The sequence below is a fragment of the Sciurus carolinensis genome, chromosome 14 (assembly GCF_902686445.1).
Source record: "Sciurus carolinensis chromosome 14, mSciCar1.2, whole genome shotgun sequence".
Taxonomy (NCBI): Eukaryota; Metazoa; Chordata; class Mammalia; order Rodentia; family Sciuridae; genus Sciurus; species Sciurus carolinensis.
The window spans coordinates 31,827,616-31,850,014 of NC_062226.1; the positions used below are offsets into that span (position 1 = coordinate 31,827,616).

The 22,399-nt window shown below is 36.2% G+C and overlaps 1 protein-coding gene across 2 annotated transcripts in view; it reads right to left on the reverse strand.

Annotated features, from left to right (window-relative positions):
* Positions 1-22,399, reverse strand: part of Tmeff1 (transmembrane protein with EGF like and two follistatin like domains 1) — an 85,050-nt gene that overhangs the window by 60,067 nt on the left and 2,584 nt on the right. The window contains exons 1-2 of one of the 2 annotated variants that reach the window (XM_047524073.1): positions 5,292-5,586; positions 3,061-3,170 (exon numbers count right to left, since the gene is read on the reverse strand). In XM_047524073.1, coding sequence (XP_047380029.1) covers positions 3,061-3,170; positions 5,292-5,412 — 231 coding nt within the window. In that variant the 5' untranslated portion in view covers positions 5,413-5,586. Of the gene's footprint in view, positions 1-3,060; positions 3,171-5,291; positions 5,587-22,399 lie in introns of those variants that run through there. The other variant, XM_047524072.1, reaches the window with a different exon arrangement.

A 22,399-nucleotide genomic window follows, 5' to 3' on the forward strand; every position in this document is an offset into this window, starting at 1 on the left:
TAATTGTAGGGGGCAGTTTCAGATTTACAAATTTAAAAGGACTGACAAAATCCACATCAAGAAGCTAAGCTAAGGGGTAGGCAGACACCCATACACTTCTAATTGGTGAGAATATTAATCTTCACATGAAGATCCCACTGGCCCATTAGATCCATACCAAGGAATTTAACCCAAGGAAATACATAAGACACTAAGAGGAATAGCACCAGTCTTTAGTCATCTAGGGTAGCTAAAACTGCAACAAAAATACCTGAAATTTTTCTAATTTCACAAACCAGAGAAGAGTGTTCAGGGCAGCCAAAGCCACTGGAAAGTGAAAAGGAAATCCCAGGAAATTCCAGATTCTCTGTATAAACTCAGAGTATGGCCAACACTGAACCATACATGGACAGATTCCAAGTAGTTCCCCTAATGCTAAAAGAAATGATAGTTTGTGTTGCTACCTACCACAGGGAGGACAGAACCTGCAGCTGGTGGTCAACCAACTCAACTACTTCAAAAATAACAATACTAAAGGCTGGGATTCAACAATACTAAAGGCTGGGATTCAACTAAAGGCTCAGCTCACCCAGCATATATGAGGCCCCTGGGTTCAATACCCAGCAGGGCAAAAAACACATAAGTAAATAAATATATTAAAATTCTCCAAAAACAAAAAACAGAATTGAGGGCTGGGGAGATACCTCAGTCGGTAGAGTGCTTGCCTTGCAAGTACAAGGCCCTGGGTTCAATCCCCAGCACCACAAAAAAAAAAAAAAAAAAAAAAAAAAAAAAAACAGAATTGAGACAATCTAAATTATGTCATTTGTAATGTGTAGAATAAATTTAAAAGTAGTCTAACATGAACACACAGGAAAACACAATCCATTCTCAAATTAAAAGAAAAAATCTACAGAGATAATACATAAGATAGCCTAGATACCGAGTTTAGCAGAAAAAAATGTTAAAAGCACCTGTAATATCTATGCTCAAGTAAAATATTTGTAATGAATGAAAGGATTGGAAATCCCAGCAGATAAAGAGAAATAATACATTCTAGAATTTAAAAATCTGAAATTAAAAATTCACCATATAGAAGAATGGAGATAACAAAAAAAATCAAGGGTTATGGAACCTGAAGACAGATCATAAAAATTATCCAGTGTGAAAAACAGAAAGCAAAAAACTGGGAAATAAAATGAATAGAATGCCTCTGGAAAGGTCTAACGTATAACCACTAAAATCCCAGATTAGAAAAAAAGAGAATGGACAGAAAAAAGTATTTTAAGAGTAATGACTAAATACTTACCAAAGTTAATAACACAAACATGTATTTCAGAAACTCAGCCAACTTCAAGCAAGAAAAATTAAAAAAAAAAAAAAAACATACCCAAGCACTTCATAACCAAACTGCTACAAAACTAAAGAGATAATCTTGAAAGCAGTCATGAACATTACATACAGGGCGAAGACAGTTTGAATTAACACTGACATCTTGTCTCATTCTGGATAAAGCCAGCTTCCGCGCTGAGGAGCCGTAGGGAACATCATCTATGACAGAGCAGCCATAACAAAGAACCTGCGTGCCCAGCCAACGGGCAGCGAGGATCTGAAGCCAGATACAGCTTCCTAAGTAAGCTTGGAAGAAAGTGTCTACCTCAAAAATTTCCAAGAGAAAGCTTCTTAACACTCTGCATAACTGAATGTGAAGTCTCTTTTGACCACGAAGAACCTACTGGACAACAGTACACCTTCTTATCCTTCCCCTTTCCTTAAACTCTCGATGTCCTTTAATGAAATTAAGCATGATAGTTTACTTTTTGAAGAGAGGTCATATGCAAGTTCTTTAACAATTTAGATTTTTATTACAAAATCATAAGAAAGGATAGGAAATGTACTTTCTCTTTTCAAATGGAATTTTCAATTGATGTGGAAGAAATTACCTAAGACAGACAAATTCATCTGAGGTCATGAAGTTACTGGAGATACTAACACTTGTTACGGTTGGTATATGAAGTGTCCCCCAAAAGCGCATGTGTGAGACAATGCAAGAAGGTTCAGAGGAGAAATGACTGGTTTTAAAAGTCTTAACTTTGCAGTATATATTTGTATCTGGAAAGTAGAGTGTGTGTGTGTGTCTCTTTATTTCTGCTTCCTGATGATGTAAGCTGCTTCCCTCTTCCACACTCTTCTGCCATGACGTTCTTCAAGCCCCAAGGAATAGAGCCAGCCTTCTATGGACTAAGACCTCTGAAACTGTGAGCCCTCAAATAAACTTTTCCTCCTCTATAATTGTGTTGGTCAGATCATTTAGCCACAGCAGCGAAAAACCTGAGTAAAACATGCTCCTATGCTTCTATGCCTATTTCCAAATCTTTACCTCCCCTCAAAATCCAAAATGGCAGGTACGTGTAGAATTAGTTTATGAGTGGGAAAAAAAAAAAAAAAAATTCTAGTTCCTTCTTTGTCTCATCTCAAATCCTGAATCAGAAACCATCTTATGAAAAACATTCAGAAACCTTGCAATTTAATCAGAAAACACATAAAAAAGGAAGACTTGAATACAGCTGACTTTGTTTCCCTTCTTTTACTTTTTCAGACACTAGAATCACAACTAAAACCATACCTGAAAAGCAAAGCTATCCACACTTAGTTTGAGTTCCACTCTCTAGTCTCTCTCTATCCCTGACTTTACCCTGAGGCTCCAAGTGAGTCAAGTTCTTTGGCCTAAAAAGATGAGACAGTTCCAAATGAGAGAGGGAAGGGAAAGAGATATACTAACTGGAGAAGAAAATATATACTACATGTAATTGTCAGTGACAATTATCCAAATTAAATTTGGATAGAATTTTAAAAGTTTTCAAAGCATTTTCACATCTATTATTGCCAGTCTATCCTCTTTAATTCCAGAAAAGTATGGAAGGTACAAACAACAGGCCTTCATTTGACAATGAAGTACTGGTGGGTCAAGAACTCAACCTTCTCACCAGTTCAATGTGTTACAAGCTTTTTGATTAGTAAAATGTATAATTATAAAATATAACAACTATAAACAATTTTAAATAAGTTTGATTTCCTCACCTGAAATTGGCATGCACATTTCAAACCATCTCCATCTTCTTTACAGACTCCTCCATATTTACACGATGATTCATCACAAACTCTTACATCAGACTCCCTCACATTTAATTCTGCAAGAAAGGAAAAAATTGTTTTATATGTATATTTAACTTTTTAAAATCCAAATGTACATAAACAAAAGAGCAAAGCCTTAAAATGCAATGGACATCCCATTCACAAGATAATAATTAGGCAATGTACAAAAAGCAAGTTCTATAGAATGCAAAATGTTCAGTACACCCGAGAGAAGCTTAACAACATGCCAAAAAGGCCCCTGCCCCAAACTTGAAATTTCAGGATTTAACATAATCCCCAAAGGTAAATCTCTAGAATATTCTATTTTGGCCTGCCAATTCCTTAAGATAATCTTCTTACTATTGTTTTAACATTTTAGATTATTTTTCTAGTGAGTAACTGTAAAGATAAAAACAATCAGAAAGAATCTTACTTCTCTTGGTCTTCAGAATAAACTTTAGGTGATCATTCTAGACAAATTAACAATTTTAAAGAATTATGACGTGAACTTGGATTTTATAATATGTACATATACATATTTATATAGAACATTTACGTACACAGAAGAGATTAAAAATCTTAATATACTTAAAACTTCTAAATGTCTGATTTAATTTTGCTTTACCACAGGAAGCAAGTCAATCAATATCACACATCATTCTATAATGATTTTATTCCTGCTTCAAGACTGTCAGTCCTGCATTGAAAGCATCATATTAAGCTTTTTCTGCAAGCAAATAAATTGCTTCAGGGTTAGTACTAAGTAAAGTTGCCAATCACATGGAATTGGGTAAAAATTTCTACAATGTCATTTTCATATCCTCCCTATTGGGAATTTGAGTATGACAACAAATACACTTATGCAAACAATAAATAAATTTTGTTTTGTTTTGTTTTAAATCCCACTACAGTTGTGATAACATGGAACTGGGGGCAGAGAGGCCTAAGTTCACCTCAGACTACTGTTCAATAGCTGAGTGACTTGGAAAAGCACAAGGTCTCCTGCATTCTAGATCGTCAGGAGGGTCTGGCAAACATTTCACGGAGTACCCCCAAGAAATCCCCCTTACCTGGCTATTTTCTATTTCTGGGTTTCAAAGCAGGACTCAAGGATGGGGTCAAGCAGAGTCCAGTGTCTAGTGACGCCTACCCTAGTCACATTTCACTGCCCTGCAATGGCGTTGTGGGTCTGCCACTCCTTGGAACTGACAGTCAAGTACAAATACCCAAGGAATTGACTGTCATCAGTACTTACGTGAGTAACTACTCTGAACCAAGCACTATACTAGAGTAGGTAAGGTCTATGCAACTGCGGGTCACAATTTTTTTTTCTTTTTCTTAAATGGATCTCACATGCACAGAATTGGATTCCTCTAAAGTTCAAGCATCTGTACCTTAAATCAAGAGGTAGCTAATACATCTGTTTTGTTATTCCATTTCACAAACCATCCTAGGTATGGAAGATGGTCTCTTAATTCCTTTTGGCTCTAGCTATGAAGATGTTAGGCCCTTGGTTCTCCTCTCCCAATATTTGCTCACTCTCCTGTTTCACCCTTGACCATAGGTTTTAGCTCTCCAGGTTCAATCCTAGGCATAGGGCTTTTTTCCTATCTGTTCACATTCCTGCTAGGAACTTATATAAGATTCAGTTCTAAACACTATCAAACAAACAGCTTCAGACTCAAGGAAAGTAACCAAATGCTAATAAAGACCTACCCCAGAAAAGAGGGTAAAAGTACATAGTATCTTTGTTCAACTACAGGTTTAACCAAGTTCAAAGGCCATAGAAATAAAAATTGTACAACTTAAGAAATAAAATTTAGTATATTTCTCTTCTTTACTTCCTTTGGAGGCCTAAAATTCACACTGGGTTCAATTACAATCTATACAATCTATAGATAGTACAGTTAGATATAAAAGAAAAAACAAGAATAACTGAAATTTTTATCTTGTCTTTGAGTCAAGATCATACTGAATTATAAGTTGCTACCTTAGCTTAAGATTCTTTTGAGTTGTAATATGTTCTCCATGCTGTTATTTCATAGTATAGTGGATTGCATGCTAGAAAGAACCCAAACCATCCCTGCTACTAAGATTCACACATTTAGCGACCTCAAGTTGGCCAGGCAAATGTCTGCATGAAGAACTAAGGAATATTTTAGAATGACAATACTCACCAAAGTGAAGTTGAAAAGTTTGGTCCAATAAACAAAGCCTTGAGCAGGAGGAGGGACCCCAAGCAGTGTGGGGTCTATCACTTAAGACTGCTCCCCTAGACCAGACCCAAGAGCTCATCATGACACAGACAGATGCTACAATAAGAAACTAAAGAATGGCTTTCACTCAGACTGTGAAATGACAAGAAAAAGACCTCTGCTTTGATGCTTACATGTCAAGTTATAATAGAAGTGAGAAACAAGGGGCTGGGACCTGCAGCCAAACCTAAATATCAGCAGCACACATGGCAAGACAACACAGGGCTAAGAAGAAAGTAGTGTCAGGCAAAGACTTCGATTGCTGATGGGCAGGAAGTACCAATGCACACCTGTAGGGGCAGCAAACATCACAGGAACAAAAGGACAGCTGCATTGTGGCAGAGGCCCACACAAAACACCCTTTGGTGACACCCTAGAAGGGAGCTATTTATGAGGGAGCTAGAGATCTGCTATGGTTTCAGTGTGTCCCCCAAAAGCACATATGTTGGAATCTAATTCCTCAGTGCAGCTTAGTGGGAGGTATCTGACTCACAGGGATGGAATCATCATGAATGAATTAATGCCTTTCTGAAAAAACTGAATTCATTATTCCAGGAGTTCAGTCCCTTTTCTCTCTTCTGCATGTGCCCATGTGCCCGTCTGCTTTCTACCATGAGTTAAAGTAAGTAGTACAAGGAAGACCCTCACCAAATGAAGCAGTCAGATTTCTTGGTCTCTAGAACCATGAGCCAAAATAAACCTATTTTCTTTATAAATATATGCAATCTCATATATAACAACAGAAATGGACTAAGATAAGGTACTGTATCAATAAGGGAAAAGTCATGAAATTCTGATTACTCTGGCTACTAGTTATATTTTATTTCATGTCTATCTTACAATCAAATCCTGTTATTTTCATATGTATTCACAAGTTCAATATGATTAAATGATCAGAAAGCAGTTATTAAGCATCTACTATGTACCTAATACTATGCTTAGAATTTGAAACACACAGAAAAAAACATAATAGGAGGCTTATGATCCTGTTACCATATGGAACAATTAGTGATGATTTCAATATAGTGAATAATTAAGGGGATAAATGTGTTGTACAGTCTATAATTGCTCTAGGAGTTTCAAGAAGTGAAGGATAAAAAGGGATTAGAAGTAGAGGGTGCAGAGACAGAAAAGGGAAGAACTTGCACTGACCTTGAAATTTTAACAAGGCTTTTTTTCCTGATAATAAAATTAATATAGATCATTATAGAGAATTTAGAAAAGATGTTTAAAAAGGAAGAATGTCTTAATTGTACACAACATGTAATATTAAGATAGAAAAGAGAATTTTTTTTAATCTTGGAAAACAATATAAGTGAAACTAGAGACAGTAATTTAATAGTATACAAAAATAGTATTAATATCTGTGGTTCTCAAACTCTGTCCTTTAGGAAGAGTATTGTCCTAGATTAGGGTGTGTATCTTCATTAAAATCAAGTGTGAGTTTTATTTTCTCACTTGCAACAGGAAAAAAGCAATGGATCAAAAATGAATCCATAGCCAGTATAACTCCACATCATGTACAACCACAAGAAGTTATACTCCATGAATGTATCATATATTGAAATACACTCCACTGTCATGTATCTCTAAAAAGCACAAATAAGAGCTTTTTTAAAAAAGCAATGGAAAAAAATGTCCATTTTAAGGAGGTTTTTTTTTTTTTTCTCACTTACATTTCTTAAACCTCAATAGCTGAGATTACTTCTTTGTTAGCTATCAACAAAATGTTAGTAAGTAAAGAATATTATAGAAAAACTCCAACAGTGTTTTTATAAGAACAAGGTCAGGAATATACATCTTAAATTGTTTTATAATTGAGGCCCATCACTAATTTCCTTCCCCCCCCCCCTTTTTTTTTGTTATTGTAGTTGTTACTGGGGATTTAATCCAAGGGTGCTTTGCCACTGAGCTACAACCCCAGCCCTTTTTGTTTTTTTGAGACAAGGTCTCATTAACTTGCTTAGAGCCTCACTAAATTGCTGAAGCTGGACTTGAACTTGTGATCCTCCTGTTGTGAGTCGGAATTACAGGCATGCACCACCGCACCTCACTAATTCCTTGAATCTATCCCCCCCCCATCTTTCTGAGTAAGGAAACTCGGCTAACTAATCTGTACTTCTCAGCCTCCCTTACTCTGTGCCACGCCTCATATATAAGTAGTGTCCTTCCTCCTTCATTCTTCCATTTTTTTCCTGACAGGAGAACATATCTACAATGCTAAGGTTGAAACAGACACCGAATACACACAAAGATGGAACTAGAGGTCAGGATGATAGTGCAGAAAGACAGGAGCAGGACAGTAGAAGAATCATGGCATCACCATACCTACTCTGGATTCAATGCTCCAGACTTATTATTGTAGGCAATAAATGAATGAATACATAAAATAATAAAGCCATCATCATTATAAGCCACTGTTGGTCAGGTCACCCCGATGCAGTGAAACACAATCCACTATAACAATTGCATGCAGATTTAATTAAGACAAATATTTCTAAGCAAAAGTCTTAACAGACTTTATGCCACATTGAAATCCCCATTTATGAATTCGTCAAGAGACTTCCTGGTGCTCTGCCTCCCAAAAACTGTGAGAACCTCTGCCTTAGCTGAAACTCACTACAGAAAGAATCCATTCAGGGATCATCTTCTGAATGTTCTTTCAAGTATTCTGTACAGTACCAGGCATCCAGAGAGCACTCTGCTATCTGTCCATGATGATGATGATTACACACCTGTCTTCTCGAGCCCAAAACAGAAATTCAGCAAAATGGACAAGCCATTTCTAAGACCCTCAAAAGTCAATTCTAAGAGAAATATTTCACACAAAGAAGTACACAGAATAGTGGTTCAAAACAAAATATTTTGCTCTGGTTGCAAAATCTGTCCATCAAGCAATTTTCAAAATGCAAAACTTGTCTTAAATTTAATTAACATTTCAAAGCTGGGAAACAATGCACACTAGGGAAAGGAACCCTGTTGACTGAACCTGAGCTGCCAAAATTCCTAAGTTTGGCAACACTCACTGGGTTCAGGCTGCCATTCAAACTAAGACCCAGCAGCCTTCCAGAATGATATGACTTACTACCACCTTTCCAGCACACAGAAGGTGGTTTTGTTTAGCTGAAACTTACTCAGAGTCAAAAAAGACCATAAAATGTTACAAGAGAATGCAGGGCTTCTCAATCAGCACCATAGACATGTGGGGTCAGATAATTCTTTGTTGCACGAGCTCTCTTTGTGCACTAGAGAATACTGAGTGACATCCCTGGCCTCCACCCACCAGCTAACACAGTAGGACCACACCAGCTGTGACACACAAAAATGTTTCCAGGCATTAGGTCAGGTGGTGATCACCTTCTGTTGAGGACTACTGCAAAAAATGAAACCAAAGGCTTTATGTTTGATGCCCTAAGACAATCACTATAAGGGAAGAGTCAAAATAAGCAGCAATTTGCAAAATTTCAGCATATTTCTGAATAGCATAGCTATTTTCCATTTCAGTGGTGGAACCTAAATATACTGACTTCAAGTTTATGTCAAGCCAGGGTTCAAAGTAGAGGCCCCAGCTGTAATAATACCTTAACTACCAACCAGCCTGGCTCTCTCTCTTCCTATCAAGACTTTTTCCTTAAGGTCAACAAGGACCTCTGATTCTAAAGATCCAGCACCTTTTTAAGTCTTCCAACTTTTCCATTTGTAAGTTTTCCAACCCTTTTCTCGCTCTTTCTATAGCAACTGACATCATTCAACAATATTATCCCCCCAACTCTGACTTCTTATTTGCTCATTCCTTTTTCCTTCTCCTACTGGTCCAGTCCATGGCTACAGAACTCTTAGAATTTGTCTCCAACTTAAGCGACTCTTGAGATTACCCAAAGTGTGCCCCTCTGTAAAACCCACAGACAAATGTTCCCAGCACAGGGAATCCACACTCTCTAGAATGACCACAAACACTTTAGCTCCAACCAGGAGAGCTGTTCTTGAGCTTCAATCCGTTATACAACCTAGTTATACACACTATTTGTTGCTATAATTATGTGAAGTCAACATTTCACAGGAGTGAAAATAAATTGTTTCTATGAAAACAAAAACTGAAGACTTGGAAAAGGTGAGCTGCTTTAAAGAAAACTGCAGTTAGATTTAGAAATCTTCATTTACATGTCTTAAAGTTCATTTTTTAAAAGATTAAACCTGGAATTTGTAAATCAATGTATTAAAAATGTGTTTTAAGGACTGGGAATGTGGTTCAGTGGAAGAGCACTTGCCTAGTATGCACAAGGCCCCAGGTTTGATCCCCAGTAGTAGGAGAAAATATATGTATATGTATGTTTTATTCAAAAAAGAGGAAACTATTCAAGAAATAATTCTATGCCCTCTTAAAATATCACTTAATAAATAAATGTTTATGCCAGGCACAGTGGTCCACATCTGTAATCCCAGCAGCTCTGGAGGCTGTAGCAGGAGGAACAAGAGTTCAAAGCCAACCTCTCAGCAACTTAGGGAGGCCCTAAGCAACTCAGGGAGACCCTGTTTCTAAATAAAATTTTAAAAAGGACCGGGAAGTGGTTTAGTGGTTAAGCATCCTTGGGTTCAATTCCCAGTACCAAAAAAAAAAAAAAAAGCTTTTTATGTTTTAAAGTAGTCAAAATAAAATGCTACATTTTTGTGACTCACCACTTAACTTTCTCAACCAACTATCAAGAATCTTAAGGAACAATGACAAGAGGGATCCTACTGCACATAAAATGTTCTGCCCTCAGCTGTCCGTCATGCCATCAACCCATCTTGGTGCTCTCACAGCACTGTCATGCACCCACTACCTCAAGTTTTCAACCTGGTCTCCCCAATCTTATTAAAGCCATGCATCTGCTTTTGCCAGTGCTATTTCCAGTCTTCAGTGCATTGCCAGGGAAAGACCTATAAATTAATATTCTCTAATGTAGAAATCATCTCTAGTTGACTTCTTACTGTCTCCCCATAAGATATGTTCAAACTTTTTACTTTGTCCTGAAATACAAAATTTCAACAAGTTTATACTTGTTGTCTAGATATTAAAAGTACCTGGGGAAATCAGGCCCTTTTCAGGATAGGACACCAATCTAATCCAACAGGACCCATGCTGAATGACTTCACTCCCAAAACAAGCCCAGCTCATTCCTGAATCTGTATCCAATCAGACAAATCAATTCTATGATCTCTATACTGAAAACAGCAAAAATATTTTAAATATTTAAACATTTACAATATCCCTCACCAGGAAATGGTGTGGTATAGCTATGGAATATTATACAGCAAGTTAAAGATGTGTATTATGCCATACAAAATTATAAATATATTTGTTTAAAAATGAAAACAAAAACATAAATCTATACACATACTTGTGATTATATATATTAAGAAAACACACATAGGAAAAATCCAGTCAGGAAAAAACAAAAATGGTAATAGCAACTGTATTAATACCAGTTGAACAACGGGTGATTTTTTTTTTTCCTCTTTTCAAGCTTCTATGTTGGTTATTTTTTTTTTTTTTAAGATTTTGTTTGTTTGTTTGTTTGTTTGTTTTTTGGTACTAGGGATTGAACTCACTTAACCACTGAGTCACATCCCCAGCACCACCACCCCCTTTTTTTTGTATTTTATCTAGAGATAGGGCCCTGCTAAGTTGCTGAGGCTGGCTTTGAACTCCTGATCCTCCTGCCTCAGCCTCCCAAGTTGTTGTGCCGCCACAATAGCTATTGTTGGTTATTATTTTTAAAGGGGGTGTGTGATTTCAAATCACCACTGAGTCAGTCCGCTAAGTCTAGACCACATGCTAGGTCTTCATCTTTTAAGTAATCACTTTCCCTGGGTATTATAATGCTTTAAGAAGATAATGGGTTCAAAAACAACAGTACTTAGAACAAATAGGCATGGTGCAAAACAAAGAATCATTTTCTCCATACAAGGACTTCAACTCCTGACCAATCTGAGGAGAAGCTTTAATGATAAGAATCACTGAAAATATAATTTGGGTTTAAAAATCAAGCCACAGATGTTATAAATATTAGCTTTAAGCCCCAGCAGATCAGAAGAATTAAAAATTAAATTTTCTTGAACTGGGGGTGTAACTCAGATGTAGAGCACTTATCCAGAATGCATGAGGTTCTGGGCTCAATTACCAGCACACACAAACATTAAATTTTATTTAACTTGTTTATTAAATTAGCCATATTATAGTATTTACCTTCTATAAAGATGTGAGGGAAAAAATAAACTTTAATATTTCATGATACAAAATCAAAAGCAGTTTACATTAATATTAAAAGCATTAACAGCAATGATAACTAAAACTTCTTTGAGCTATACTTAAGGAAAGAAATTTTACATATACCACACAATTATCTGACTCTGATATTTTTCATTCCATTCTACCTGCTACTGCCAAACTACCCTTTGTTAAACAACGCTTTGATCCTGTCAATCCTCCACCCCCACACCTGCGATCTTTCCCTGCTGCCTACACTTCAATTCTAAATGCCTTGTCAGGACGCTTCAGGCAAGGTGACAGGGAGGACAGCTACTGCAGGATCAAAAGCAAGAACAGACCTGGATCCCAGATGGAGTATGAAAGGCACCCAAGATGGTTCCAGACCTCTCCAGTCCTAGGGAAAGCCCCAGGAAACAGTGATCATCTCTCCTCCCCTCCCTCTGGTTCCGAATCTCAGGTTCTAACACTAGCTTGGCAAACCTGTAACATGTTTCCTTCTCACAGACCAATACTGAATCTCTTATGTTATTAAAAATGATCACAAAAAACTCTCCATTTTCTGATATTATACATTGAGGGTTTTTAAAAATATTTTTAGTTGTCAATGGACCTTTATTTATTTATAAGCGGTGCTGAGGATTGAACCCAGTACCTCACACGTTAGGCAACTGCTCTACCACTGCGCCACAAACCCAGTTACATTGAGGTTTTTTAAAGGCAGAATTTCTTTTAAATGTACAACACAAACTTTTTTTTTAATGTCCACGAAAAATCTAAAATCTGAAAGATATATATATATATATACATATATATATACATATATATTTTTTTAATATATATGTATATATATATATATATATATTTTTTTTTTTTTTAACAGGGAATATATAGCTCAGGGAATATTACAGGGAACGTAGCTCAGTGGTTTGCCAAGCATGTTCAAGGCTCTGGTTTAAATCCCCAGTACTGCAAATAATAATTTGAACTTTTCATCACTGTTTTGTATTTTTCTGACTTGACTTTTATGATGATCTTGTAGCACTTTTAAAATTAGATAAACAATTACATGCCACAGCATGTGAGATGCTTCAAAATACTACGCGAAGGGAAAGAAGTCAGGCACAACAAGTCCACACATTTTCTTCTTCTTCTTTTTTTTTTTTTTTTTAACATTTCTGGTGTTGATAAACTTTTTTATTTATTTATATGTGGTGCTAAGAATCCAACCCAGGGCCTCACTGCATGCCAGGCAAGCACTCTGCCACTGAGCCACAACCCCAACCCCAACATATTTTCTGATTCAATGTATATAAAATGCCCAAGGATAGGTAAAGTTATAGAGACAGGAAGTCTCTGTGATTGCCAGGTGATAGGAAAGAGAGGTAGGACTGATGGTTAGGTTAGTAGGACAGGAATTCTTTTGGGTGATAGAAATGTCCTGTAATTAGAGAGCAGAAAGTGATAATAGTTGTGCAAGAGAGTGAATGTACCAAAACCAATGAGTTGGATGCTTTAAAATGATGAATTTTACACTATGTGAATTATCTCAACAAAAAAATAAAAATAATTTTAAAAATCAAATAAAACCATCATACTGCTCTTATTTAGGAAAAATTTAACAATAATGAAGAGGCTTTATAATTTTGCATTTAAGAGGCATATCCTGGCTCTCTCACTTACCAGCTGTGTAAACTTAATAATTTACCACTTCTGGGCCCATAGTAACAGTTCCTCTTCTCATAATGCTGATAGAGGATCAAATAAAAATATGACAGTATTTAGAGCAACGTGTGACACATAATGAGTGCTATCAAGTGTTGGCTACATTTTTTTATTACCATCAATGTTGGAAAAGGTGTGGAAAAATGAGCACTTAAACCAACCATGCATGTACATATTGGCAAATCTCTCATGTGATCATATATAGAAATTTTAATTATCTTTATCCTTTTACCCTTTTATTTCTAAGAAATGCTAATGAAGACCAAAGGAAAAAATACAGAAAAATATGCACAAGACTGTTAACATGAACACTTTTCACAACAGCCAAGTGGAAACCAACCTAAGTATCCATGTATTGGGAAGTAATTAATTATTTATAAAATACTACACAGATACTAAAGTGTAGAAACACATGTAGGGATATGGAAAGAAGACTACGACCCACTGTGAAAATCAACAAAAGGTTATAAAATTATACATACAGTTATAATCCAATTTGTATTTTTTTTAACACAAACATATATGTTTACATACATATTTTAGGATTTTGCAATTACAGTCAAGCTTCCTCCGTCAACCATTTTTAAAAAATAATGAATATATATATAAACAAAAGAGTAATGCCTTCTAGGGAGGGAAGAAGGGAAAGGAAGGGGATTTTATACTAGGCATTGGCACAGAGAAAACTATGCTTATGCATTTATGAGTATGTCAAAATAAACCCCACTATTATGTAAAACTACAATGCACTAAACATATTTTTAATTTTTTAAAAAGAAAAAAAAAAAAAAAAAAGAATGCCTTCAGTTCTATTTCTAACCACTCTTCCTAGTGTCTGCAAGACTAAGTAGAACAGAAGGTAGCCAGAACCCAGGGAACTCACCCAGACAGACAAGTCTACAAAACAACCTGCAAATTGGCACTGCAGAACTTAGTATTAACTATTTCAAAGGAGAATTTTTAAAAGACATCACAAATTCTGGTGCACTAGAGAGTTCCAGGCTTCAGGTCTCAATTATTTGATTGAGCAACTATAAGATTTTGGCCAAGCCCCTGCCAAACACTACATCTGAGAAATTCCAGTTTCCTATAGTAAGAACTGGTATAATAATCTCTCATCAGACTGCAAGGATTAAATGAGACCCTTAAAAAGAGCACTGAAAAACTGTAAAAGATATTTCTTTCTCTTTGGCTGAAATTACCAAAAATCAAACTTAAAAAGACATTAGTACAACCTTAAACCCCAGCAAACTGCTCTAAAAATAGTAGAGTTAAAAAAGAAAGAAAAAAATGCCTAGGTTTAATTAAATAGTAAATTAGGAAGCGCTTATGCTATAAACTTAAAGCAAATGATAATAGGAAATACTATTATCGGTACTATCTAAAAATTCTCTCAAACCACTTTAAAGAGGTGAACGGAGAAGCTATGAAAAATGAACAGAGACAAAAACTTTAACTGAGCTGACTTGTGAACAAAAGAGAATCTAAAGATATCAATTAGGCTGTAAACAACAAAATTGTGAACAGCAACATCAGCAGCTTACTTTTACTTACAAACAATATTAGATGAAGCTGATATGGCGAAATAAACTGAACTTCGAAATCCCAAAAGAAGATCTAACCTCTAATAGTAGCTCCAGTACAAATAGAAAAAGCCAAAACAAACACTAATATAAAAAAAAAATTTTTTTTTCTGGTATCAAATGAATTAATTTCAGCATAAACATTAAGAGATTACAAAAGAATAATGATAATGTGAGCCACTTGGGAGGCTGAGGGCAAGAGGATCACAAGTTCAAGGTCACTCTGGGTAATTTAGCAAGACTGCTTCAAAATAAAAACTAAGAAGAGCTGAGGATGCAGCTCAGTGGTAGAGCACCCTGGGTTCAATCCCTAGTACCACAAAAGAGAGAGAGAGAGGCGAGCACATTACAGAAGAAAATGGCAATTATCATAGATTTCTTTATATTTTACCATATTCCTCAACTTTTCTGCTCTTATAACAAGAAAAAAGATGTAGGTCCCCCCACCCTTTTTCAACCACAGAGAAGAAAGAATATTTGCACAAAAAGTGAGAGAATTGGAGCTGTGGTTGAAAACATAATGCCTGCCCAAAGTTTCTGAAGGCAGAATAGAATGTTAAGAATTTTACAACCTTAACTGACTTTTAAAAAATGATGAGGTAACTGAGCCATGGAAAATATATGACACTTTTTAAAAATAAATGGACTTGAATAGTAGCAAAGGATTTACAATAAATGAAGTCACCTAATAAAAGTATACACTAGGAGGATTTTAAGATTTAAACAGAATTTTAAAGTACAGGAGAAGTATGCCAAGGTCCTAATACCTCATTTCTCCCATGAGAGAAGCTAATAATAGAATTAATAAAGGAATAATGAAAAGAGTTCTGTTAAAACAATGTTTCTAACAATGTGAAAAAGGAGGAGGGAAGAATAACTGCTTGAAGTGATCTAACCCAGCTTAAAAGAAATTGGGAATTTAAATTCCATTAAAGAAACCATAGAAAAGCCAGGCTTGGGTGGCATATGCCTATAATCCCAAAAACTTGGAAAGCTGAGGCAGGAGAACCACAGTTCAAGGCCAGCCTCAGCAACTTCGGGAGGCCCTGTCTCAAGGCCAGCCTCAGCAACTTAGTGAGGCCCTGTCTCAAATTTACAGGCGGTGGAACACACCTGTAATCCTAGTGGCTCGGAAGGCTGAGGCAGGAGGATAACAAGTTCAAAACCAGTCTCAGCAACTTAGTGAGGCCATCTCTGAGCAAAATATAAAAAGGGCTAGGGATATGGCTCAGTGGTTAAGCGCCCCTGGGTTCAATCCCCAGTAACAAAAATAAAAATAAAAAGGGCTGAGGATGTGGCTCAGTGGTTAAGCAACCTGGGTTCAATCTCCAATACAAAAAAAAAAAAAGAAGAAGGAAGAAAAAAAGAAAGATAGATATAAGGAAAATGAATAGCAAATATGAAGTCAAATACAGATGGTGGTTATAATTTTAGAAGACAGCAGCAAGTATTGGTGAGGCTGTAGAAGACAGAACACACATACAAAGCTGGTGAAAATACAACATGGTGCCACCACTCTGGAAAACAATCAAGCAGTTCTTCAAAATGCTCAAGTTATCATGTTATCCAGAAATCCTACTCCAAGGTATTTTGCCAAGGAAAAGAAATAAATAAACCCTCTAGCTTTATATGCTCTTAGTTGACTTAAAAATCACATTTTGGAAGTCACACAGCTGAGCAATACATTATTTGTCTCTATTAGCTTTGCAGTAGATAACACCTCTGCATGTGGGTTACGATGATAATGGTTGCCTAGGTTACTTTCCAGGGACATCAAGGGCTGCTTTTGCTGAATACACTGACTCTTCACTTGAGCCTGCGGATAGCCAATAGAGTGACTAGAACAAGAGGAACAGGCCTGGCATCTCTATCTTCATACTGTGTCCGTCCGTCTCCTTTGTGGCCTAGGCCAAAGACATCTACAGCCACCATGACCAGAAACGGTAGAACAAAGAAGTGAAAACAGGTGGCACCTGAGTTCCTAGAGGATCACCTACTCCCAAAACAGACATAAATTATCCCCCTTTACTTATCTCCTTCCTCATTATTCTTACCCCATATCTGTAACTCCTTAACTCCCTAGAGTAAAGAAGTTATTTGGCAAGCGCTATTGCTTCTTCATTCTTTGGTTACTAATGAATAAAGCTCTTTTTCCTCCCCTCACCTGTCACTCTGAGTCACTGGCCTTTATCAAGCAGCAGCCAAATTGGACCTTTTCTTGGTTACAGGTATATACACAAGAGAACTGAAAACATGTATCCACACAAAAATTTGTATGTGAATGTTCAGAGCAGCACCATCTATAATAGCCAAAAAGTGCCAACAATGCAAATATCTATCAACAAATGAATGGATAAATAAAATGTGGTATTACCCATACAATGGATAGTTATATCATCATTATTATTATTATTCAGGAAAAGAACAGAGTGCACTGGAAGTTACAAATACAGACAGAAAAGGTATTCAAACAGGAAGAACTGGGCACTACAGAAATAAGGATTTGTATTGAACTTGGCCACTGAATAACAAGAATGAGAGAAGGAATGTTCATGTACACCAATCTGACTCCTCCAAACAGACTCTCCATTCCAAATTAAGAGCATCACAGTTCACTCAACCTCTACAGCAGGAGATCCCAGGCTAAGGCAGAAAAAAATGAAGGAAACTGGTTGGATGAGGGCCAGCAGAGTGATGGTGCCTCTGGCTCACTCTGGCTATGTGGAAATGAGCACCTAAAGCTGCTGGAACCTCCAAATTTAGAAGAGAGGGCAGAAATCCAGACTTTAAAGTGAAAACTCTAATTTTTTTTTCTTTTTCTTTTCTTTTTCATACTGGGGATTGAACCCAGAGGGGCTTTACCTCTGAGCCACATCCCCAGCAACCCCCCCTTTTTTTTTTGAGACAGAGTCTCCCTAAATTGCTTAGGGCCCCACTAAACTGCTGAGACTGGCCTCGAACTTGTAATTCTCCTGCCTTAGCCTCCTAAATCGCTGGGATTATAGGCATGCTTCCACCAAACCCAGTTCTCTAGATTTTTAATAGTTAACAACCAATGCAACTTTTTCAAACACTGTGTAGGCCCACAGTGCTCCTAATTCTCCCCAAATTCATTATTATTTTTCACCACACTTCCAGTTCCTTCACAATTCCATCTTCACCAATTACAGACTGCTTTCTAAAAGCACAATGTCCAACTCGCTCTTTAGAACAAATACCAAACTTTCACATTAGCCTTGAAGCCCTTCCACTAATGGTGGCCCCTTGTACTACACATCTCCTGCCTTCATCCCCACAACCTAGGGCAATATTCCCAAAATACTGTCTTTACTTTCCCACCTTCAAGACTTGTCATTTCCTAGGCCTAGAATAACCTTCCCAACTCTTTTCAGTTGCTACGTTCTTTCAGTCATTAATCCATACCACAAATAAATAAGCAATGGGCAACAAGCTGTGCCAGACACTATGCTAAGCACTGTCCACACAACATCACACAGAACAGACAAAAATCCTCATCTTCAAGGAGCTATATAAAGGAAACAGATAAGTAAAATGTGTAGGAAGTCACACAGGAAAAAGGTGCTCTGATGTTATGAAAAAAGCATGAAGGAAGGTTAGGTTGGGAGAGGGAAAGATGGGATGGAAGGTGCAGATGGCTGCAATTTTAAGGCACCATTTTGAAGACAACATTAGAGCAAAGACCTGAAGGAGCTGAAGGGATAAATAACTGGAACAAAAAGGTTCCAGGCAAAAGGAACATCAACAGCAAAGACCTCAGGCAAATGTGTACCCAGTATTTCAAGCTAACATTCAACTCTGTCTTGAAGCCCAACTCAAGTGCCACTTACTCTGGGCAACTATTTTTGATTCCTACAAATCGGAATTATTCATTTCCCCAACACTGTATCTGTTCCTTCCTTCAGGCAACTTACACAGTGAAAACCCTCCTTTTGAATATAAAAAGTAATCCCTGATCAATCAAGTCAGTTAAAAGAAATTATTCACAAACAATACATATTTTAACCATTTTAACTTTAAACATAATTAATTTTCTGATGTAACATGGAGACCTTTTCTTTGAGCATGAGTATGCTAACTGCAGTTCCCCATTTTCTTAGATAAACTACACTGGTGACCCATTGACTATGATGTCCCTTGCCTTTAAGTAAAACAGGGACTTGGAAATAATTGAAATGTTTTCTGGGAAATCCATTCAAAAACTGACAGGATTCTCCTATAATGTTTCGGCTGTCTTGATCACAAATGTAATTCATTCAAAGGCAGTTCTTTCAGCTTCTTGCCTTCATCAAAACTTTCTGAAGCATTTCATAAAAATAACTTTTGTATCCACATTTCTTGATTTGTGTAATATTTATTAAATTATACTCACAAGTACCAGTGGCATAAATAAGTTTGAGAAAATACAACTGACTCTTGGAGAACAGAAAAATCAAATGATACACACGCCGACTAGAGCCAAGCTACCAATGTGAGAGTCTGTATGCTAGCTGTGGGAATTACCTAGCATGGTTTACTAAGGAAATGATTAATCCAAGATGTCAAATCATGCCCAGCAAATGATTTGAACAGATTCTTCTTCAAACAAGTTATTAAAATGGCCAATGAGCACATGAATATTTGCTTAACATCATTAGTCACTAGGGAAATGCAAATCAAAACCACACTGATACACAACTTCATACTCACTAGAATGGCTGTACAAAAAAAAAAAAAAAATAGTAAGGACAGAAAAAATGTGAAGAAACGGGAACCCTCAGATACTGCTGATAGGAATGTAAAATGGTTTGGCAGTTTCTCAAAATGTTAAACATAGAGTTAATATGTGACCCAGCAATTCTATTCTTTTAAGTGTACACCCAAGAGAACTGAAAACATAAGCCTACTCAAAACTTGTGTATAAATGTTACGGCAGCATTATTCATAATAATCAAAAAGTAAAAACAACTCAAATATCCATTAATGGAGGAATGGATACACAAAATATAGTATAGCCATATAGTTGAATATTATTGTCATAAAAAGGAATGAAGTTCTAGTACATGCTACCATACAGTTGACCACTAAAAACATTATGCTAAGTGAAAGAAGCAGACACAAAACACAATGCATTGTCCTTATCCAGAAAGGTAAATCCACAGAGACAGAAAGTAGATTAGTGGCAGCCAGAGGATAGAGGAAGGCAGAAATGTGGAGTGACTGTTGACAGGCATTGGGTTTCTTTTGGGGGTGAAGAAAATATTTTGGAATTAGTGATGATAGGTGTCTAACTTCTTTGTGAATATACTAAAAAAAATATTAAAAAAAAAACACTTAACTGTATGCCTTTAAAGAAATTTCAATGTTACTAGTGTTCAATAAATTCTTGTTAACAGATAGGGGAAAGCAGGTCTAGATGTACTACTAAGCAGAAATTTCCACTGAATACATTTGTCATTTGTCAGAGGACTCTGTTAGACTCTGGCCCTGCAGGGCAGAGATGCCCTCGCATATATTTCCCTTAACATCTGGTATATTATACTAAGCAGAAATTCGATCAAAGTCCACTAAATAAATTAATTAATATCCAGGAATCTAGAAGGAAATGTCCTGACCAAGATTCCACACTAATCAGAAAAACTCACTTTTTTATTCCCCAGAATTCTGAATTCCCACTAAAAAGGTACTTCTCTTAATATGACATTTATTCCATCTATATATCATATATCATTTTTATCATCATATAACTACCCAGAGGACCCATGCCTAACTTCTGTGACATTTTTAAAACCTAGTTCAAATTCTCTACCTTATATCTATCACCAAATGCTACTTATTGGGCTCTCAGTGTGTTCTTCTGCCTCTTTAGCATATTTCCTAAGATAGAAATGCCTCATGTTTAGCCCCATTTGTTCATCTCAAACACCCTAAAGTCCAAAAAAAAAAAAAAAAAATTCACTCATCCATGTTACAAGTGAAAAAAATCTCACATCTATGGTTACCTGGTCTCCTGAGCTCAAAGTCCACCTTTCTTCATAAATATCATGTAGTGCCAAACTTTTTTCTTTGAATGAACAAAGTATTCTCATAAGTTAGATTTTAAAAGAACAAGAATAAAAAGATAAAAAAAAAAAAAAATCAAAGATAACAGCCCATAAGCCTAAAGTTCAGAATGAGTGGGTACCAAGGCAAGAGAACAACAAAAAAGGGTTATTTAGAACAAGAAGACATTAACAAAGGACTAACTGCTTAGGGAAGATGTTGTAATATCAAAAGATGAAAGGACAATGCAGACCCATTCAGCATCTTTGCTTGTCTTCATGAAGGAGCCTGATCTTTAAACTGGAAGGTTAGAATTTTAACAAAAGGGAGCTAACATCTAAGATGAGTAGCTTGGATGGTGAACAGCAATGAAATATAAAACTAGTTCAAAAGTATCTGCTTTCTGATCAAATACAAATGCACAATACTTAAAAACCTTTCAGATATGATAAAAATTACTGCTAACCAGTAGTTAGTTAAGCTACCTTGACAAGGCACCAGGAGTCAGAAATGAAACTTGCATCCTCAATTTTCAAAAAAAAAAAAAAGGGACATGAAAATACAGAAAAACATCTATGGGTTACCTTGCCACATATCTGCTGAAAAATTCTAGAAAGGGTAAATACCAAGTCTTTGGATACAGTAAATAGAAAGCTACCACTAGGCGCTTTACTAAGGCATGCTTTACACATTTGCTTTTCGATATGATTACAAAAATAGAAAAAGATGAAATAGACATTTATGTAACTGATTCTAACAAGACAATCTGACCAAATCTTTTAATAAGAGTCTGACATACAAAGTGTAGAATGTTGAACAGAAGCTAGAAAATCTGTTAAACTCAACTAAGAGGATATATAGCTGGTTGAACATCTCAGTGACTAATGTATCAACATCAACCAACTTGCTAGGAAGTCTCCAGTAAACCTCACAGGGTTCCATCCTTTCCCACATCTATACAACTTCTGTTAATTTAATAAAAACTTTAATAAGATCACAGACCTGCTCTTCACTTTGTACATGCCACAAAGTTTAGTGGCCACCATACACAGTCTAACAGAATAAGGTTCCTTAAGAGTCATGGTGGGCTGAAATGGTGGTACAAAAGCAAAAATGAAAGTAGACAGAAGTCAGGACTAACATTTAGATTTTAAAACTCAAATACATGAATAAGTAAAATGTATCACTAAAAGACCTACACAAAATCTTCAATTGCAATAACAGATGCTTATGTCCAGACTGTATTACTATAGTTCTCAAATTCATCAATTAAAAAATATACATATTTTCATATGAATCTTTCCCAGTCTTCATCCTTCAACAATTACGAAAAAAATCTACAAATGTCATTCAGTTAACAGAGTCATTCAAGTGTCTCTTAGGACTAGAAAATGTTTTATTTGATCAGTCTAATTTATTGACATTTTTATCAG